This window comes from Loxodonta africana, chromosome 17 (assembly GCF_030014295.1).
Source record: "Loxodonta africana isolate mLoxAfr1 chromosome 17, mLoxAfr1.hap2, whole genome shotgun sequence".
NCBI classification, from domain to species: Eukaryota; Metazoa; Chordata; class Mammalia; order Proboscidea; family Elephantidae; genus Loxodonta; species Loxodonta africana.
This window is the reverse complement of record NC_087358.1, coordinates 59,228,257-59,241,195: the sequence shown is the minus strand read 5'-3', so window position 1 is coordinate 59,241,195 and position 12,939 is coordinate 59,228,257. Positions and strand designations below refer to the sequence as shown.

The following is a 12,939-nucleotide window of genomic DNA, read 5'->3' as shown; positions in this document are numbered from 1 at the left end:
TCTCTAGGTTCAAGGGACCAAGGTCTTTCTCTTGGATAGGGGTGAGGGGAGAGGATTGAGGATGTATCATATCACTAAAGGTTTAGTTAGTTGTTGAGTGCTTAACCGTTCGTGCCACCCAGTAGCCACCTAGCAAATCTCCAACCAGTGATAACCAAGATTATTAACCTTTGCTCCTGACTTTGAAGTAAGTGACCAGGGACACCTTTAACAGCATAGCTGAGATTGGTTAGCATTAATGTGCAGTGGTACCAGTTCTGCATGGTTATGTGGTTTTCTTCAGGAGCGCTTCATAGTTCAGGAAGGGAGAAGAATGCTTGACAATATTGATTATCCCTGACTGGAGATTTGTTAGGTGGCTGTTGGGTGGCACAGGTGGTTAAGCACTCAACTACTCACTGAGAAAAATTGGCGATTCAGACCCACTGAGAGGCACCTCGGTGGAAAGACCTGGTGATCTGCTGCCACAGGGTCACAGCCTTGAGAACTCTCTTCTGTAGTGTGGGGTCACCATGCGTTGGGATCAAATCTGGCAACTGGTTTGGTGTTTGGTTTGTGGAGGAAAATGGGAGGTGGAATCAGATTGAGGGATACCTAGAGCTAAAGACCCTCAGGCAGTTGGTCAGTCTGAGCAGTCTGCTTTGACTTTAAACCATGTTACCTTGTTGAGTAGCAGTATTTCAAAAGAGCCTAAAACTTTGAAGATTTGGAAGTTTATTTTGTAAAATCCAAATTTTAAATAATCCTTATACCCTAAAAGGAGTTTTTTCCCCATTGTTTTGGGTTAAGTAAGTATATTTTAGGACATATTTATAGTACATTTGGTGTCCTAAAAAAACAAAGCCAGTTGCTGTTGAGTTGATGCTGACTCTTGGAAATCTCACGTGTTTCAGAGTTGAAATGTGTTCCATAGGATGTTCAGTGGCTGATATTTTGAAAGATTGCCAGGCCTTTCTTCAGAGATGTCTCTGGTTAGTTTCAAACTGCCAACCTTTTGGTTAGTAGCCAAACACTTAACCGTTTGTCCCTCCCAGGGACTGCTTAACATTCGGTATAGATTTGCAGTGAAAAAATAGCCTTTTATCACTATGATTCAAATGTGGCCCTGAAGCGTTTTGATATACTTCCCTTGAGTTCCTTTGGCAGCTATTGTCACAGAAACAGTAGAACTCTGAAAACATGTGGCAAGTTAGATGTAGTTAAGATGACCACAGGTCTTGTCTTTTTTTTTCCCCCTCTTAATTTGATTTATGTTGCTGCTGTTGAGACACAGCAAAACGTACACCAATTCAGTAGTTTATACATGTTCAATTTAATGACATTGATTACATTCTTTGAGTTGTGCAACCATTCTCTCTTTTTTTTCTGAGTCGTTCCTTCCTCATTAACATAAACTCACTGTCCCTTGAGGTTTGTATGTAATCTTTCCAGTTGCTGTTGTCAGTTTGATCCTATATAGATGGTACTTAAAAGAGGCTTGTACGCCAGTGTTCATTGCAGCACTCTTCACAATAGAGCAAGGTGGAAACAACTTAAATGCCCTTCAGCAGATGACTTGATAAACAAAATGGTAAATACATAAAAAAAAAAAAAAATACAATGAAATACTATACTACCCAGCCAGTAGGAGGGATGAAGTCTGACCTTTTTTTATGAGTTAAGCTACAGTATTGTTTGGTTTTAAGATAACTTTAGAGGATATTTTTGGTTTAGGGCTTAAAGATTACCTCAGAGCATAGATTCAGGGGTTCATCTATCCTCCATGGCTCCAGAAAGTCCAGAGTACATGAGTATTTTAAATTCTGTTCTGCATTCCCCCCCTTTACAGAATTCTTCTGTAGAATCTTTTATCAAAATGTTCAATGGTAGCCAGGCACCATACAGTTTTTCTTGTCTCATGGCAAAGGAGGCAGTTGTTCATGGAGACAGTTAGCCACACATTCCATATCTTCCTTCTATTCCTGATTCTCCTTCTGTTGCTCCAGGTCAGTAGAGACCAATTGTTGTGCAAGCCACTTGCAAGCCTTTAGACCCAAGGCATTACACAACAAACCAGGAGGTAGAACAGAAATACTAAACACGTTATTAGGCCAATTAACTGGAGTGTTCCGTGAAACCATGACCCAAAACCTCCAAACCAAGGAAATAAACCCCATGAGGTGTTTGGTTGGACGTTAGCAGCCTTAGCAGTTGCTCCTTTTTTTTTTTGGTCATTGTAAATTTATCTGTCACACAACTTCTGCCAATTCAGCTTTTTATAGGTGTACAACTTATTGTCAACAGTTAAAATAATCAGCTGTGCCACCCTACCCTTAATCAATGTGATTTTTCCATCACTGTTAACACCCATCTTCCCCCTCCCTCCCACCCTGGTAACCACTAATAAACTTTGGTCTCTATACATTGGCCTTTTCTTGTCTTTTTATATGTGAGGTCATACAATATTTGTCCTTTTGTGGTTGGTTTATTTCCCTCGGCATAATGTCTTCCCGCTCCATCCATACCGTAGCATATATCAAGACTTCATTTCTCCTAGTGGCCTAGTATTCCATTGTGTGTATATACTACATTTTGTTTATCCATCCATTTCCTCCTTTTCCCTATTGTGAATAGTGCTGCAGTGAACACTTGTGTACAAATCTCTGAGTCTCTGCTTCCAAGTCTTTTGCTGGGTCATACGGTAGTTCCAGGAATGCAGGAATGGTTCAACAGGTTTTTTTTTCTAGGCGTCTCAAATTCTACATGATCTTTGAGTCCTCTCCAAATTAGGTGGAAAAAATCTGTGATGGTCAAAGTATATGAACTAAATTCTTGAAAACAAATCAGGTAATAATAATAAACTATTGAGTTTCTCCTATAGGCCAGGAACTGCTAAGTGCTTTACGTAGAGATTATTTTAGATTATGGGGTACTTTTCGGAAACCCTCGTGGCAGAGTGGTTAAAAGGTACAGCTGTTAATCAAAAGGTGCACAGTTCGAATCCACGAGGCGCTCTTTGGAAACCCTATGGGGCAGTTCTCCTCTGTCCTATAGGGTCACTGTAAGTTGGAATCAACAGCACAGGGTTTTTTGGTTTTTGGGGTGTTTTTCAGGGGGTGAGGTCGGGAGGGGGAGAGTGGGAGATAGTGATTTCTCTTATAAGAGCTCCCAAGCTTGTTTCCTTTCTATCTTTCCTCCAAATAACTTATAATTAGGTTATGTAATGAAAAACCATGTTTAATTAGAATTTGATGGCTTTTAAAAAACATAACTGACACCACATTTGTTGTTTGTAGGAGCTGACTGAGGCTTTGGAACAGAAACCAGATGATGCGCAGTATTATTGTCAGAGAGCTTACTGTCACATCCTTCTTGGAAATTACTGTGGTAACTTTTACAAAGTTTATCGTCTCTCTTTTTAAAAAGTTAATTGTAAATCCTGCCCAAGACAAAAACAAAATGAATAGAGATTATCTTAGAGGATTTTTTTTTTTAATTAACTTTTATTGAGCTTCAAGTGAACGTTTACAAATCAAGTCAGTCTGTCACATATAAGTTTACATACATCTTACTCCGTACTCCCACTTGCTCTCCCCCTAACGAGTCAGCCCTTCCAGTCTCTCCTTTCGTGACAATTTTGCCAGCTTCCCACTCTCTCTATCCTCCCATCCCCCCTCCAGACAGGAGATGCCAACACAATCTCAAGTGTCCAACTGATATAATTAGCTCATTCTTCATCAGCATCTCTCTCCCACCCACTGTCCAGTCCCTTTCATGTCTGACGAGTTGCCTTCGGGGATGGTTCCTGTCCTGTGCCAACAGAAGGTCTGGGGACCATGGCCGCCGGGATTCCTCTAGTCTCAGTCAGACCATTAAGTATGGTCTTTTTATGAGAATTTGGGGTCTGCATCCCACTGATCTCCTGCTCCCTCAGGGGTTCTCTGTTGTGCTCCCTGTCAGGGCAGTCATCGATTGTGGCCGGGCACCAACTAGTTCTTCTGGTCTCAGGATGATGTAGGTCTCTGGTTCATGTGGCCCTTTCTGTCTCTTGGGCTCTTAGTTGTCATGTGACCTTGGTGTTCTTCATTCTCCTTTGCTCCAGGTGGGTTGAGACCAATTGATGCATCTTAGATGGCCGCTTGTTAGCATTTAAGACCCCAGATGCCACATTTCAAAGTGGGATGCAGAATGTTTTCATAATAGAATTATTTTGCCAATTGTTAGAGGATTTTTAATGTTGTCTTTCATCACAAGGTGAAGTAGTTGAAATGTGATCAAAACAGTGTTGAGCAATACCCATTTAAATTTTTACTATTCCTTCAGTGGGTGGAGAATTTATACAGATTTCATCCCTGGTGATTGGATACAATTATAAAGAATAGCATTACATTTTACATTTACTGTTTCACAGAGTATTTAAATGAAAAGCTCTTGTTCGCATTTTATATAAAAAGCTTGTTTCTGTATTGTGTAACTTTAAATGATTCTGGATAAAGAATCTTGGTAGGGAGGAATAAAATACTTTGAGTCAAATTATATAAATAGTATTAATGAGAAAATGAAGTGAACTTTGTGACAGCTTTCTTCATTGACTGAAGAACTTTAAAAAGGAAGCTACATAGCTACATAGGTTAATAGGAAGAGATGTGACTTTTGGGGTAATATTTATTTGAATTGTATCTTGGGTTAGCTTTTCCTAATTTAAAGCCAGTGGGCTTTTCCACAGACTTAAAAATTTAAAAAAATTAAGAGTGATTCAAATTTTGGTGTAGTATTTTTTAGTATTTGTAAGTAACTGACTAAAAAACTCCTGTCTTTTTGTATATATACAGATGCTGTTGCTGATGCAAAGAATTCCCTCAGACTTAATCCAAATAATTCCACTGCTATGCTGAGGAAGGGGTATGCAATAACCACTCTTCTTTTTGGGCTTAGAGGTGTTTAATTTGTTGAATGAATTCATTGTAAGCCTTAAATAAATAATAGTAAAATTCTGCATTTATGCTTTTTATAGCAGATATGATTCAGTTTTAAATATAATCTGTATCCCTTTTTTTTAAATTGTACTTTAGATCAAGGTTTACAGAACAGACCAGCTTCTCATTAAACAGTATGCATATTATTTATGACATTGGTTAACAGCCCTCACCCCCCGCCCCCATATGTCAGCACTCTCCCTTATCGACCTAGGTTTCCCTATTACCAGCTTTCCTGTCCCCTCTTGCCTTCTAGTCTTTGTCCCGGGGCTGGTGTGCCCATTTAGTCTCATTTTGTTTTATGTGCCTGTCAAATCTTTGGCTGAAGGAGTGAACCTTGGGAGTGACTTCATTACGGAGCTAAAAGGGTGGCTGGGGGCCATACTCTTGGTGTTTCTCCAGTCTCTGTCAGGCCAGTGAGTCTGGTGTTTTTTTGTGAGTTAGAATGGTGGTGTGCATTTTTCTCCAGCCCTCTCCAGGCCCCTCTATTATGATCCCTGTCAGAGCAGTCGGTGGTAGCGGGGCACCGTCTCGTATTGGACTCAGTCAGGTGGAGATTGTGATAGATGTGGTCCATTAGTCCTTTGGACTAACCCTTCCCTTGTATCTTTAGTTTCTTCATTCTCCCTTGCTCCCAAAGCGGTTAGACCAGTAGAGTATGTTAGATGGCTGCTTATAGACTTTCAAGACCCCAGACACGACTCACCAAAGTACAACGTAGAACATTTTCTTTATAAGCTATGTTATGCCAGTTGAGCTAGATGTTCCCCGAGACCATGGTTCCCGCAGCCCTCAGTCCAGTAATTCAGTCTGTCAGGGTTTGGGTGTGTCTTTTGAGCTTCCGTGACCTTGCCTTGTACAAGTTGTGCTGGCTTCTCAAGTATTGTGTACTGTCTTACCCTTCACCAAAGTTATTGTCTATTTAGTGGTTTTCCATCCCTACCATTCCCTTTCCTTGTAAGCATCAAAGGCTTTTTTGTGTGTGTGTGTAAACCATTCCATGAGTTTTTATAATAGTGGTCTCATACAATATTTGTCCTTTTGTGATTGACTTCACTTAGCGTAATGTCCTCCAGATTCATCTATGTTGTGAGTTGCTTTGCAGATTCATCATTGTTCTTTATCACTAAGTAGTACTTCATTGTGCGTATGTACCAGTTTGTTTATCCATCCATTGGTGGACATCTGTGTTGTTTGCATCTTTATGCTGTTGTGAAAAATGCTGCAGTGAACATGGGTGTGCATGTATCTATTCGTGTGACAGCTATTATTTCTCTAGGATATGTTCCTAGGAGTGGGATTGCTGGATTGCATGGTATTTCTATTTCTAGCTTTCTAAAGAAGTACCATATTGTTTTCCAAAATGGTTGTACCATTTTGCATTCCCATCAGCAGTGCCTAAGAGTTCCAATCTCCCCACAGCCCTTCCAACATTTGTTTTTTTTCCCCAGTTGTTAGGTTTTCTTTTTACTCTGTTGGTGAAGTCTTTTGATGAGCGTTAGTGTTTAATTTTTAGAACGTCCCAGTTATCTAGCTTATCTTCTGGAGTTTGTGTGTTGTCGGTTGTGGTTTGTATCCTGTTAGTGCCGTGTATTAGGGCCTCTAGTGTTGATCCTATTTTTTTCTTCTGTGGTCATTATTGGTTAAGTGCTACGGCTGCTAACCAAAGGGTCGGCAGTTTGAATCCATCAGGCGCTCTTTGGAAACTGTATGGGGCAGTTCTACTCTGTCCTGTAGGGTTGCTGTGAGTTGGAATCGACTTGATGGCACTGGGTTTTGGGTTTTATGGTCATTACAATATTTGGTTTTATGTTTAGATCTTTGGTCCATTTTGAATTAGTTTTTGTGTATGGTGTGAGGTGTGGGTCCTATTTCATTTTTTTTGCAGGTGGACATCCAGTTTTGCCAGCACCATTTGTTAAGACTGTCTTTTCCCCATTTGATGGACTTTGGGCCCTTGTCGAAGATCAGGTTACTGTAGGTGGTTGGATTTACATCTGGGTTTTCAATTCTGTTCCACTGGTCAAGGTACTTGTCCTTGTACCAGTACCAGGCTGTTTTGATTACCATAGCTGTATAGTAGATTCAGAGGTCAGATAGTGCGAGTCCTCCTACTTCATTCTTCTCCTTCAGTAGTGCTTTATTTATCTGGGACCTCTTCCCTTTCCGCATAAAGTTAATGATTAGTTTTTCCATCTCTTTGAAGAATGTTGTCAGTATTTGAACTGGGCTTGCATTGTATTTGTAGATTGCTTTGGGTAGAATTGTCATTTTCACAATGTTGAGTCTACCTATAAACGAACATGGTATGCTTTTCCATTTATGTAGATCTCCTTTGGTTTCGTGCAGTAGTGTTTTGTAGTTTTCTTTGTATCGATCTTTTATATCCCTGGTTAGATTTATTCCTAAGTATTTTATTTTTTTAGTGGCAATTACAAATTATATAATTTTCTTGATTTCTTTTCTGTCATTCTCTTTATTGGTGTATAGGAATCCATCTGATTTTTGTATGTTGATCTTGTATCCTGCTACTCTGCTAAATCTTTCTATTATTTTCAGTAGTTTTCTCGTGGAGTCTTTTGGTTTTCTATGTATAGTAGCATATCATCTGCAAATAGGGAGAGTTTAACTTCTTCATTACCAATTTGGATGCCCTTTATTTCTGATTCTTGCCTTATTGCTCTAACCAGGCCGTCAAACAGTATTAAATAGAAATGGTGATAAAGGGCATTGTTGTCTCATTCTTGTTTTCAAGGGGAATGTTTTCAGCCTCTCTCCATTAAGAATGATGTTGGCTGTTGGTTTTCTATAGATGCCCCTTATTATGTTCAGAAATTTCTCTTCTGTACCTATTGGGAGTTTTTATCAGGAATGGGTGTTCAACTTTGTTGAATTGGCAATTGAGATGATCACGTGATTCTTTTATTTATGTAGTAGATTACATTGATCTTCTGATGTTGAACCATCCTTGCATATGTGGTGTGAATCCTACTTGGTCATGGTGTATTATTTTATTGTCTATATCTTACGATTGTATTAACTGTAGTGTGTTATAGGAGATCTGTTGTTAGTGTGTTTTACAGTGGTCATGATTGGAATAACTGCAAGGTCTAGACGAAACTGATGGATTTCATGTCTCTTTTTTGTTTATCATTTAGAACTAAATGGGAATACCCTATTCCTCAGCCAAACTGGATAAGGCTACGTTTAATGATACGAGAACTTCTTAGTATAAGTGTACTTTATATCCCAGCTTGTTTTTGTAGTGACTTTATTTTTTAAATAAGAAACTTCTTTAGTTCCTTAGTATAATTATACTTTGGAATAAAAAAGTATATGCAATTACAGTCAGGAAATTCCTTCTGAAATGAGTTTCAAGTTTGAGTTTTAATGAAAATAGTACTAGGTGTTACATACCATATTTTTAGACAATTTCTTGGTTTATTAGCATATACATAAAAAAATTCTTTTAACACTAGAGAATATTAGGATTTTTTTTATTTAGATAGAAGGTAGTTTCCACGATCTCATGTATGTGTGGTCTTTGTTTTTAATATGCTCATGCCAGGATCTGTGAATACCATGAAAAAAATTATGTTGCTGCTCTAGAGACTTTTACAGAAGGACAGAAATTAGACGGTAAGTATCAGAATTATACTTTAATAAACTAATTTATTTCTGATAAGTGTCTTAAATACCATATCTGAATTTTGTTAGTGTCATTTCAAGTTAATTGCAGAAACCCAACACCTTTATTTCTGCCTCTTGATGACATTTCATGTTGATTGCAGAATTTGAGTTCACTTAAAGTTGATTAAATTGGCCTTTCTTTAGCATTTAAGTCACATATAAACTTTCCATTTAGAAACCAAAAACTGTAAACATTCAGCGTGTTCTCTCTACTTTTGCTTAATTTTTTTATAATGGAGACATGAACATTTAATTTGCTCTCTTGTTCAGAAAGTCTATTCATTTTAACTTACTCAGATTCCTGAGAAGGAAAATCTTACCACAAAGTCTTTGATGGAGAAGCTAAGTGTAAATTTGGGTAAATTGTGAGAGGGTGTAGAAGAAACATGGAACTTTGAGTAATGTGAGTTTTTAATGTCACCTTTTTGAGAAGAATATATGAAAATTAGAGCAATATAGATATCTAAGCATATGTATAGAAGTAATTTTGAAAGCCAAGAATTTAAAAATCTGTGTAAGATACTTAAAAGAGTTTGTGAGTAATCTCAGAAAATTACAGACCACATAATTCTAATTGTGTAGTATCATTTTATGTTTCTTTTATGGCAGAGTGTTAATCTCTAAAGCAGTGTTTCTTAACCAGGGTTGAGTTTGCTTCCCTGGGGACATATGACAGTGTCTGGAAAGATTATTGATTGTCATGACTGCTCACTCATCTAGTGAGTAGAGGACAGGGATGCTTCTAAAAACATCCTATAACACACAGGACAGACCCTCACAACAAAGAATTATCTGTTAAAAATGTCAGTTGTGCTGAGATGGAGAAAACTCTGCTCTGAAGTGTTATGTGTTTAATTAAAAAAATTTGCCCTGTCCTGCTTTGAATATTTGCTTTTGTACTACAGATCTGCTCATGAAAGGACTTTAAGCTCAAATTCTGCAAATGGCAGCTACAAATTAGGAAAAGCTCTGACCTGGGCAATACGCATTGTTCTCAAACTTGGTTATCCCAAGTTTGATACATGGATAGTAAGGCTTTTCAATTAGCAAACCAGCATATTTGTACTCATAGCAAGTCCAGTTATCTAGCACCTTGATACACATTTGAAATCCTTGAAGGGACATGAGTCATCCAGTACTGTAAATTTTCTAAGCCCTATTCTTTATCTTATTACAGCAACAAAGTTCTCTGCCTAAGTTTCTTCTCTGAGTAACATTGTAATATCATGCCATTGGACTTTTATCCTAGAATTATTTCAGAGGTGGCTTTCAGAAGTTGGTGTTGATATTTAATAAAAACAAATTTATCTTTAAATTTTATTCGAGGAAAATTTTAAACTGTTAGGCTTCCATTTTTGTTGTTGTTGTCAGGTGCCATCGAGTCAGTTCTGACTCACAGAGAGCGACCCTATGCACGACAGAACAAAACACTGCCCGGTCCCGAGCCATCCTTACAGTCGTTGTTATGCTTGAGCTCGTTGTTGCAGCCACTGTGTCAGTCTACCTTGTTGAGGGTCTTCTCTTTTCTGCCGACCCTGTATTCTGCCAAGCATGATGTCCTTCTCCAGGGACTGCTTCCTCCTGACAACATGTCCAAAGTGTGTAAGACGCAGTCTCACCATCCTTGCCTCTAAGGAGCATTCTGATTGTACTTCTTCTAAGACAGATTTATTCGTTCTTTTGGCAGTCCATGGTATATTCAATATTCTTCGCCAACACCACAATTCAAAGGTGTCAACTCTTCTTCGGTCTACCTTATTCATTGTCCAGCTTTCACATGCATATGACGCAATCGAAAATACCATGGCTTTGGTGAGGCACACCTTAGTCTTCAGGGTGACGTCTTTGCTCTTCAACACTTTGAAGAGGTCCTTTGCAGCAGATTTACCCAATGCAATGCATCTTTTGATTTCTTGACTGCTGCTTCCATGGCTGTTGCTTGTGGATCCAAGTAAAATGAAATCCTTGACAACTTCAGTCGTTCCTCTGTTTATCATGATGTTGCTTATTGGTCCATTTGTGAGGATTTTTGTTTTCTTTATGTTGAGGTGTAATCCATGCTGAAGGTTGTGGTCTTTGATCCTCATTATTAAGTGCTTCAGGTCCTCTTCACTTTCAGCAAGCAAGGTTGTGTCATCTGTATAACACAGGTTGTTAATGAATCTTCCTCCAATCCTCATGCCCCATTCTTCTCCATTTTTATTACACAGGGTAAAAAAATTATGAGTCAAAATGTTACCTTACATTTTCTTAGTATGTTAGGAAACTTGGTTTTATTTACTGTTTAATTTGAATGATTTAATAGGTTATTCAAGTCTAGGATTTTGATATAACAGTTCCTTAAGAGAATATAGTTTGTAGTCTTACATTTTACAAGTTCTGTTGCATGTACGTCTTTGTGTGCATATATGCATATATATATTAAATATGTTTACAATTTTTAATTAAGACTTGTATGTTTACTGCCTTTTACAAATTAGTGAATAGATTAGGGAATTTTAAGAAAAATGAATTGCTTTTCATTTTTTAGATTAACCTTGCAAGCAGTTAGCTTGAATTAGTAGACTTTTAGAGTGTTTTTAATTTTTCTTTACATTATATTAGCTCCTTTGACTGCTTAGATATAATCATTGTTCTGGTGACTTTTGTTTGTATACGTGTTTGCATTGCTATCTGTAAATATTTAGTTCACCATCTGTAATCTCTTGGCTGACATGTAACTTGGAGATAGCACAAAACTCCATAAGTATAAAGGTGTTGGTAGTAAAAGCATGGTAACAAAGCCATTGAGAGAATAGTAAACAGAATAAGCTGCATCGGAAAGCAAGCTGGAGCAGGGAGAGGCTTCTGGACCTCGGCCCAGCTGCCAGTTACCAGGCCTCCAAGCCCTACCCTAACTGATGACATTCTGGGAACTGGATTTACTTGTGGGTTAGAAGCTCCTTTAAGAGCAAGGGGGTGGGGGAAATTGTAGATTACTGTATCTGAGACCCAGTAAGGATGACTGTAGTTAAAATTCAATTTTTTTTTAATTGTAAAAATATATATAACAAAATATACTCCATCTCAACAATTTCTACACATACAATTCGGTGACAGTGATTACATTCTTTAAGTTATGCAGCCGTTCTTGCTATCCTTTTCCAGATCATTCTACCACTATTAACATATACTCAGTGCCCAGTAAGGAAAAACTCCCCCTTGCTCCCTCCCTCCTACTCCTGGTAAAAAAACTCCTGGTAACCAGTAATAATCTTTGGTTTCTATGTATTTGCTTCTTTCGTATGAGGGAGATCATACAGTATTTGTCCTTTTGTGACCGACTTGTTTCGCTCAACATGATGTTTTCAAGCTTCATGTTGTGGTATGCATCGAGATTTCATTTCTCTTTATGACTGAGTAGTATCCCTTTGTGTGTATATGTCACGTTTTGTTTGTCCATTCGTCTGTTGATGGACATTTCTGCTGTTTCCATCTTTTGGCTGTTGTGAGAAGTGCTGCAGTGGACATTGGTGTACAGGGTTTTGTTTGCATTTTGGCCTTCTGAATATACTTAGGATTGGGGTTGCTAGGTCACATGGTGTTTCTTTGTGCAGCTTTTTGAGGAACCGCCATACTGTTTTCCACAGTGCCTGCAGCATTTTACATTCCTACCTGCAATGGATGAGGGTTCCAGTTTCTCTACCATCTTGCCAACGCCTGTGTTTTCCATTTTTTTGATCATTGCCATTTTAATGGGGGCGAGGTGGTGTCTCATTGTTTTGATTTGCCTCGACTTGGGTCCACAATTTGTGTGTGTGTGTGTGTGTGTGTGTGTAATGGCTAATGATGTTGACCATCTTATGACCATTTAAATAACCTCTGGTGAAATGTCCAATTAAGTCTTTTGTCCATTTTTTGATTAGGTTGCTTGTCTTTTTGTTAAGTTGTAGAACTTCATGTATACATATATTTTTGGATATTAAACCCTTGCTGGATAATTTGGTTCTTGAAAATTTCCTCCCAGGTTGTCTTTCCATTTTTTTGATAAGTCCTTTGATGCACAAAAGTATTTAGTTTTCATGAGGTCCCATTCATTTTGTCTTTTGCTGCATGTGCTTTTGTTGTCATTTCTGATAACTTATTGTTAAAAACTGAGTCCTGCAGCCATCCCCCTGTATATTTCCTTCTAAATATTTTATGGTTTTAGTTTTCACATTTAGGTCCTTGATCCATTTTGAATTGTTTTTTGCATATGGTGTCTGACATAGATCCTGATTCATTCTTCTCTGTGTGGCAGTCCATTTTTCCTAGT

At 38.2% G+C, this 12,939-nt stretch overlaps 1 protein-coding gene across 3 annotated transcripts in view; it reads left to right on the top strand.

Moving 5' to 3' along the window:
- The window catches only part of SUGT1 (SGT1 homolog, MIS12 kinetochore complex assembly cochaperone), a 66,211-nt gene that overhangs the window by 7,568 nt on the left and 45,704 nt on the right, over nt 1-12,939 (top strand). For all 3 annotated transcript variants that reach the window (XM_064270062.1, XM_010592572.3, XM_064270063.1), the window contains 3 exons: nt 3,276-3,366; nt 4,812-4,881; nt 8,524-8,594. In XM_064270062.1, coding sequence (XP_064126132.1) covers nt 3,276-3,366; nt 4,812-4,881; nt 8,524-8,594 — 232 coding nt within the window. The remainder of the gene's footprint in view (nt 1-3,275; nt 3,367-4,811; nt 4,882-8,523; nt 8,595-12,939) is intronic.